General features: G+C 61.2%; 4 protein-coding genes across 4 annotated transcripts in view; 2 read left to right on the plus strand and 2 right to left on the minus strand.

The window, feature by feature from the left end:
- Positions 1-200: 200 nt before the first annotated feature.
- Positions 201-1,378, plus strand: VDBG_00493 (MYG1; the record flags this gene model as incomplete). The annotated part of the gene is made up of 1 exon (XM_003008766.1): positions 201-1,378. One exon carries the CDS (start codon positions 365-367, stop codon positions 1,376-1,378), a length of 1,014 nt encoding a protein of 337 aa, XP_003008812.1.
- Positions 1,379-2,167: 789 nt separating this feature from the next.
- VDBG_00494 (conserved hypothetical protein) lies at positions 2,168-2,747 on the minus strand (the record flags this gene model as incomplete). The annotated part of the gene is made up of 2 exons (XM_003008767.1): positions 2,168-2,614; positions 2,745-2,747. The coding sequence occupies 2 exons, from the start codon at positions 2,745-2,747 to the stop codon at positions 2,168-2,170; spliced, it is 450 nt and encodes a 149-aa protein (XP_003008813.1).
- A 1,213-nt stretch (positions 2,748-3,960) lies between these two features.
- VDBG_00495 (major facilitator superfamily MFS1) lies at positions 3,961-5,466 on the minus strand (the record flags this gene model as incomplete). The annotated part of the gene is made up of 1 exon (XM_003008768.1): positions 3,961-5,466. One exon carries the CDS (start codon positions 5,464-5,466, stop codon positions 3,961-3,963), a length of 1,506 nt encoding a protein of 501 aa, XP_003008814.1.
- Positions 5,467-6,514: 1,048 nt separating this feature from the next.
- VDBG_00496 (U3 small nucleolar RNA-associated protein) overlaps positions 6,515-7,745 on the plus strand; it is a gene marked incomplete at both ends in the record, with an annotated part of 1,784 nt that continues 553 nt past the window's right edge. Inside the window, 2 exons of the mRNA XM_003008769.1 lie at positions 6,515-6,900; positions 6,972-7,695. Of these exons, the coding sequence (XP_003008815.1) occupies positions 6,515-6,900; positions 6,972-7,695 (1,110 nt within the window). The remainder of the gene's footprint in view (positions 6,901-6,971; positions 7,696-7,745) is intronic.

Raw genomic sequence — 7,745 nt, forward strand, 5'->3', positions numbered from 1 at the left:
CCAATCACGAGATGGGTTAATCCATTGGGGGGTGGCCAGGGCGGGTGTGGTGATAAGGGAGTCAGTCCTCCATGGCGGGGACCCTCACAAGCACTCATCAATGGAGGAGTGGTGATAGCGAATAGCGGGGGTTGCCTTACCACATCTCAGATCCTGCTGTTTCGAGGCCTGCTCCAGTCTCAACACCCTCCTCTTACCACCATTGGATCTTCATCATCTCGCGGTGTGCATTTTCTTTCTTCTCGAGGAGAAAAACACTAAAGGCTCATACAAAGACACTTTGCGGATCTCAGCATCAAGAAACTGCATGTTGCGTAGCTTCAGCTCCTTCCGAATGGCCGAACAAGCAGCGAAACGCCTCAAGATGTCTACTCTTACCATTGGAACCCACAATGGCCACTTCCACGCGGATGAGGCCCTCGCCGTGCACATGCTCCGCCAGCTGCCCGCCTACGAGGGTGCCAGCCTGATCCGCACGCGCGACCCCAAGCTCCTCGAGACGTGCCACACCGTCGTCGATGTCGGTGGTGAGTACGACGCCGAGAAGAACCGCTACGATCACCACCAGCGCGGCTTCACGACGACCTTCCCCGGCCGCTCGACCAAGCTGTCGAGCGCCGGCCTCGTCTTCCTGCACTTTGGACGCGCCATCATCGCCCAGAAGATGGGCACCGCCGAGGACAGCCCCGACGTGGCCCTGCTGCACAACAAGTTCTACGAGTCCTTCATCGAGGCCCTCGATGCCCACGACAACGGCATCTCCGTGTACGACCCCGCCGCCGTCTCGGCCGCGGGCCTCGAGAAGCGCTTCAGCGAGGGCGGCTTCACCCTCGGCGCCATGGTCGGCCGCTTCAACGGCAACTGGAACGACCCCGTCATTGCGGACCCCGAGCAGGCCCAGGCCGCCGAGGACAAGCGCTTCGAGGCCGCCTCGGCACGCATCGGCGAGGAGTTTGACCGCGACCTGCAGTACTACGCCAAGGCCTGGCTGCCCGCGCGCGCCGTCGTCAAGGCCGCCTTTGACGCCCGCGCCCAGCACGACCCCGAGGGCCGCATCCTCGTCTTTGACGGCGTCAGTGCTCCCTGGAAGGACCATCTCTACTCGCTTGAGGAGGGCAAGCCCGCCGTCCTCTACGTCCTCTACCCGGAGAAGCCCGTCCCTGGCGCCAAGTGGCGCGTGCAGACCGTCCCCGTGACCAAGGACTCGTTCCAGAGCAGGAAGCCCCTGCCGGAGGCCTGGCGGGGGTTCCGCGATCAGGAGCTCGACGGCATCGCCGGCATCGATGGCTGCGTCTTTGTCCACGCCGCCGGCTTCATCGGCGGCAACGCCACCTTTGAGGGCGCCCTGGCCATGGCCACGAAGGCCCTCACCTCGTAAACAGCTAGGGTTTTTGCATGGGATTGGGTCTAGAGGTTGGCGGAGGATGAGCGTCCCCGACCAAAAGAAGAAGACAAAAAGGACGGCGTCTGGTACTCGAAACAAACAAAAGGAGAAGGCGAGGAAACAAGACAGGGATGAGATCATGATTTCTACACTTTTTTTTTTCTTTCGCTTCATATTCAAAATACGAGGCTATCTAGGCCCCCCCACTACGGACTCCATACTGATGAGAAGCGTGATGGCTCTTGCCATCTCGTACCTAGATTGTGCCGTGAAAACACTGCTGCCACTCTGTTGCAATAGACTAGCATTTGTGACTTGAATCTTGGGGAAGACGGATAGAGGGGTCGAGAGAAGTGTCAGGGATGAAATCGACAACCTGGACCAAGTTGAATCACTGAGAAGGAAATATAAAAGAGGCAAAGCAGAGGTCTGCACATCAACACACAACGTACACAACAGTTTCAGCTCTGGAAGGACGAAACAAGATATGACAGAGGAAACTGGCTCGTCCGTATCTGAGCCCCAAAAACGCACACCTTCCCCGCACCGTCTCTGTCCCGGCCACTCACTCTCTCCCTTTCTCTCTCTGTCTTTCGTAGTTTCGCAGTGTGCCAGTCCGTCCCAACGCCGCAAAAAGAATCGCATCAAATCAAGCCCCTTCGTAAAATCATGAGGGTGATTCTGCCGGAACACCCGTTTGCCGCCCGCGACTTAGGTCTCCCCCCACCCGTGTCAGTGTGTTCACGCATCCGTTGCCCCGCGCCATGGTATGCTCTTCCTCGCCTATCTGCGAATGGGAATGCCCTCCGTCTTGGACGCTGGCGAAGGAGTACCCTGGGGCTCGGGCAGGCCGCCGGCGGCACCCTCATCGGCGCCCTCAGCGCTCGTCTCGCGGTTGAGGAAGCTCGACTCCTTGACGGGGCTGCCGGCCGAGACACCGGCGGCGATGCTGCCGTGGTGCTTCTGGGCGCCGGCGTTGGCACCGCCGACGCCCGAGGGGGCGCCGGAGCCGTTGACGGGGCTCGACAGGTGGGGGATGTTCTCGGGGGACGGGGTTGCTGGGAGCCCGACGGCGCCGGCGTCGACGCCGTCGCCCTTGCCGGCCTTGGACATGGCGTAGTCGCCCGAGTCGAAGTACTTGCGGTCCTTGAGGTGCTTGGCGAAGTGGTCGGACCGGGAGGGGAGCTTGCCGTAGAGGCGGAAGAGGCGCTGCTCCTCGGGGGTGAGGGACTGATGGCGGGGAGGGGCAGATGTCAGCTTTTGTTTCCCGTGACGGTGGCATTGATCTGAACAGGGGCAGCTTGCGTCTCCGTGCCGTGGGCTTGCGAGGTGTTGGTGATAGCTCTGGAAGCTGATGCACCATGGCGAGTCATGTCGTTGAATTCGACGTAGAGGAGGAGGGGAGAGGCGGGAGGGGGAGGGGCAGACTACGTACAGACGTCGACCTTGTTCCTGTGGTGAGGGTTCATACTGAAAGGAGGTGCCTCTAAGGATGTCTGATGGATGTGATAATCTTGTTGCTCAGGAAGAATGGGTTCAATGGTTCGTATCGTTCTTGGCGGAAGGGGAAAAAAAGTCGAGACTTGGATGGTTATGAGGGGAGGAAAGGGAGCACGTCTGTGGTCAGGTAAAGGCAAGCAAGGTAGGTGGTAGGTAGGCAAGGTACAATCAGCGTCAGTGGTCAGGACGGCCTGGTCACACTGCTGGGGTTAGCGGGGGCCCCTCACTTTTACGCCCAAAAGGTCCAATGCCCAAAGGTCGACTGCCGCACCTGGAGCACCCAAGGCCCAAGGCGCAAGGCCCAATGGACGCGGGTGGGGCCTGTCACGCGGGAAAGCCTTGTGTCATTGTACCGTCTACGTGCAACACCACTGCGCAGGTGCAATGCCCCGGCCCCCGGCGTTGCATCACGACGCGGGACGTGCCTGCCGGTTGGATTGGCCGTCTCTGCTGGGTTCCTTCTCCCACAACACATGGGTCGTCTCTACAGCGACAGCATGAACCAAGGAAAGCAAAGGACATATGCCCCTATAACATGCGAGTTATGCTGTTCTGGACATGGCTGGTCAAATGAAACCCTGGATAACCAGCCTGTTTTCCCCCCCTCTCCCTGCCGCCTCAAGCCTGTCACACCATTCATGCCTTGTATGTACATGGCATTGCAGTGGCCAAAGGACGTGCTTAGACACGCGTCGACCAGAAAACATCATCGGTCCATGATGGCATGGCAACGTCCGCCGACAGCTGATCACAGCCCCCGTTCCCACACCGCCGCTCCCTGTGCATGGGAAGATCTGCAAACACTACCATCATCGCGTCCTACCATTCCGGCGATCGTTTCCCACTGCCGCGCCAGATCATTCATGGGCTGTCGGTGCAAAAAGCAGGTTGGTGATGGGCCACAGTTATGACTGATGCCAGATTGGGCAGTAAATGACCATTGTATCAATATCTTGCTAACCGCCACGAAACCACTTTTCTGCAAAGTGATAGCACTTGTTTTCGACGTTCCCCGCCAGCATGCTGCTGCAATTGTGATTCAGACATGGAACCTCTCGCCCCCTGCAGGCGAACCCTCACTGTTCTTCCTCGTCCGTCGTGTGTTTGCTCTCCGTCGTGTCACCCCTCTCCTTCAGTCGCCAGAACATCCACAACATGCAGAGGTCGTACATGACCTTCATGGTTCCTGCACCCGTCAGCACGACGATCCACAGCTTTCGCGCCGCCAGGAAGCCCGACGTGCCGACGCCGCCCGCCTGCGCCAGCGTCTTGACGCTGTTCACGACACCGAGGATGGCCGTCCTCTCGCCCGGCAGCACGACGGCCGAGAGGAAAGCCTGCCGCGGCGCCGTGTCCATGCTCTGGCTGCAGGCGCGCAGCGACAGCAGGCCCATGGCGATCCAGGTCCCGGTGCTGCCGGCGGGCACAAAGGGGATGACGGCGAGGAAGACGGCCGACGGCAGGTGCGTGAAGACCATGGTCTTGAGGGGCCCGAGGCGCCGGATGATGGGCAGCGCCGCCAGGTTGGAGAGCGACGCCAGAATGTTGGTCACGAGGAACAGCGTGCCGAGCGAGCCCGGCTCGAGCGAGTGCACCGTCGTGAAGAAGTAGGTGAGCCATGAGGGCGACGCCATGCCTGAGGCGAACGAGTCGACAAAAAAGACGACGAGGAGCCTGTAGAGCAGTGACCTCGATTGCGCCGAAATGGCCGGCACCATGTTGCGGACGCGCTGCCATGCGCTCAGCGTGCGTTGTGACGACATGGACATGGAGGTCGAGCGTCTCCGTGACGCCGCGGCTGGGGATGCGACCCCATCGTGACCGTCATCGGACCGGTCGTCGGCGAGGAAGGCGTTCCCTTCTTCGTCGTCCTCCTGCAGTTCGGTGGGGACAGCGCTGTAGGCAGCCTGAGAGGGTTCGGCCTCGACGCCGGCGCTCAGGAAGAAGACGAGGAACAGCTTGACGATGCCGATGCAGGCATAAATGACAAAGATGACGCGGTAGGCAGCCTGGGTGTCCCAGTGCTCGAGGTCCTGAAGCAGCTGCACCAGCCAGCCGCACGTCATGGTGCCGGCGGCGGCGCCGGCAGTGCCCAGCAGCGTCGACCAGGCGAAAATGTCACTCCTGTCTTCTCTGTCGGTGAGCTGGGCCAGGATGGACTCCTCGACGGCGCGAAAGGGGCCAATCTCGTTGCCGCTCGGGCTGATGACGCCGATGACGCTCGCCACGAGGAGAAGCCAGTAGTTGCCGCTCAGGGCAAACATGAAGCCGCTCATGGCCATGAGGACAGCGCCGGCTGCCAGGACCCGGCGGCGGCCGAGCTTATCGGTGACGGCGGTCAGGATGAAGCTGATAATGACATCGCCAAAGAGCGTCAGGGTCATGAAGATGCCGATTCGTTCCTCGGAGAAGCCGTGACTCGAGAGGAAGTGGACGAGGATGAGAAAGGTAGCACCATATCCGAAGTAGCGGACGAAGCGTTGCAGGCAGAGAATCTTGGTATCACGGGGTGACCGTACGAGCGACGCGGCGCCGCTCTCGACATAGAGTCGCGCAGTCCAAGAGGGCGTCGAGACGGGCATGATGGATGCGCAATGTTGCCGCGGGGGCGATGATGGGGGAGGGGAGGAAACAGCAAGACGAGGAGAGGAAATCACGGTGCTTTCATAGCTGCCTTTTGAACCATCTCATCAAACGCAGAAATACTGGCCGAACAAAAGGATAAAAAAGGCTATGGCCGGTCATGGAGAGGTCATGGAGAGCGGGGCAGTCCAGTAGCACCAGGTCCGACTCCGAGTCCAATCAGAGATGGTTCATCGTCATCAAGAAAGGCCTCCACGCATTAGCGCTGGTGGGTGTGCCGTCAGCCGCGATGCCGTGAAGCCTGTCCCATCGGGGGGTGTCTCGTGTGCGTCGGGCATGTCAACCCACCCAACTCCGGGCCATGTGCCGTGCGCCAAGGATTTCTGGGCCGCTGGGGTTGAGCTGCCGGCTCGAGGTGGTGAAGTGGTGATAGACACGAAAAGTGCTGTGAACTAGAGGCCCTGCCACTTTCAACGAGCTCGAGTGTCCTTCCTTGCGAGTCAGGTCTGGGTTCGTCATCCATCAGCAGAGCCGTCTCGGCAGTCCGAAACTCCGAGTTCAAGCGCCGAAGTGCCAGACGTTGGCGGCGCAGAAGGATCGGAGCAGACAACGAAGCTTGCCGATTGCGTCTCGGCCTTCTACCATGTTGGCCGTTGTCGCATGTGCCAGGGTTCGTCAGAGGTACAGGTAGGTAGGTAGGTACCGTGTACCTACCTATGCAGGTTCGACAGCACCGCTTAAACGGGGTCAAAGATCATGCATCTATACGACACGGCCATGCAGCTATGCGGCACTGCCCCGCGACCGACAAAACCGGGTCGCTCTGTTCTTATCTCTTATCGTGCGTCGACTAGTCCCCTTTCGACATGGCGCCATTGGAAATTTGTGTGAAATTCCTCGAGCAGGAGCAGAGGCAGCAAGCAAACACCAGCAAAAGGCTGTTTCGCGATCTTTCCACCCCCCCCCCCCTCCAAGACCGAGAAGCCAGAGAGGCACCCATAGCGGCGAAGGGAAACCCCGTTCTTCAAGCGCCCGGCACCTCCCACAATGGCAGCACCCGGGGGACCTCTCACCCAGGTCAAGCTGCCGGCGGGCCCTTCGCCTGTCACGGCTGAGCAGCGCTACTGGCAGTCTTTCAAGAACCAACTCCAGATCCCCTCGCCCACGAAATATCCCATCACCCACATCAGGGGGGCTTCCAACGACGGTCACTTTGCCGGCACCACCGGGACGCGGGTTCAGATCTACTCGGGACGCACGCGGAAACTCGAAAAGACCGTCACCCGCTTTGCCGATGTCGCCCGGAGGGGGGATATCCGCCGCGATGGCAAGGGCCTCGGGGCCGGCGAGGACACTGGCCGGATCCAAGGCTTTGACGCCACTCGGGGGCCACCTGAAGAAGGGATGAACACAAGAGGCCGGCTGGGCAAGAGGTTTCCAAGACGCAGCTCACAACCTTCTAATGCTTCCGAGACAAGACAGTCCGCCTCTGGGACCTGCCCAGCAACCAGCCCACCCACACCTTCATCGGCCACCAGGACTACGTCCGCAGCGCCGATTTCATGCCCGGCTCCATGGCCAACCTGCTCGTCTCGGGCAGCTACGACTCGACTGTTCGTCTCTGGGATCCGAGGATCGGCTCCAACCAGGCTGTCATGACCTTCAAACACGCCGCCCCCGTCGAAGACGTCCTCGCCCTGCCCTCCGGCACCACGCTGCTCGCTGCCGCTGGACCCGCCATTTCCGTTCTCGATCTCGTCGCCGCCCGTCCCCTGCAGCAGCTCACGAACCACCAGAAGACTGTCACGTCTCTGTGCCTCGCCAGCGGCGGCACCCGTCTCGCCTCGGGCGGCCTCGACGGCCACGTCAAGATTTTCGAGACGACCGGCTGGAACGTCGTGTCGACGACGAAATACTCCTCTCCCATTCTGACCCTTCGCGTCCTCGGCGCCTCCGACTCGTCCACCTCAACGGCGTCCGCCGCCGGCGCCGATCCGGGCTCCAACGCCGGCAACGACCGCCACCTCCTCGTCGGCATGCAGTCGGGCGTCCTCAGCATCCGCACCCGTCTCTCCGGTGCTGAGGCCACGCGCCAGCGCGACCGTGACCGTGAGATGGCCGCCCTCCTCGCCGGCACACTCGACGCGCACGACGCGCAGCACGCCAAGAAGAAGCGCCGCATCGCCGCCACGCGCCGCCTCGACATGCCCGGCGAGTCAACCGACGTCGTCATCGCCAACGAGCCCCGCGAGGGCGCCCGCAAGAACCGAGGCGCTCT

Source organism: Verticillium alfalfae, genomic scaffold (assembly GCF_000150825.1).
Source record: "Verticillium alfalfae VaMs.102 supercont1.1 genomic scaffold, whole genome shotgun sequence".
NCBI lineage: Eukaryota > Fungi > Ascomycota > Sordariomycetes > Glomerellales > Plectosphaerellaceae > Verticillium > Verticillium alfalfae.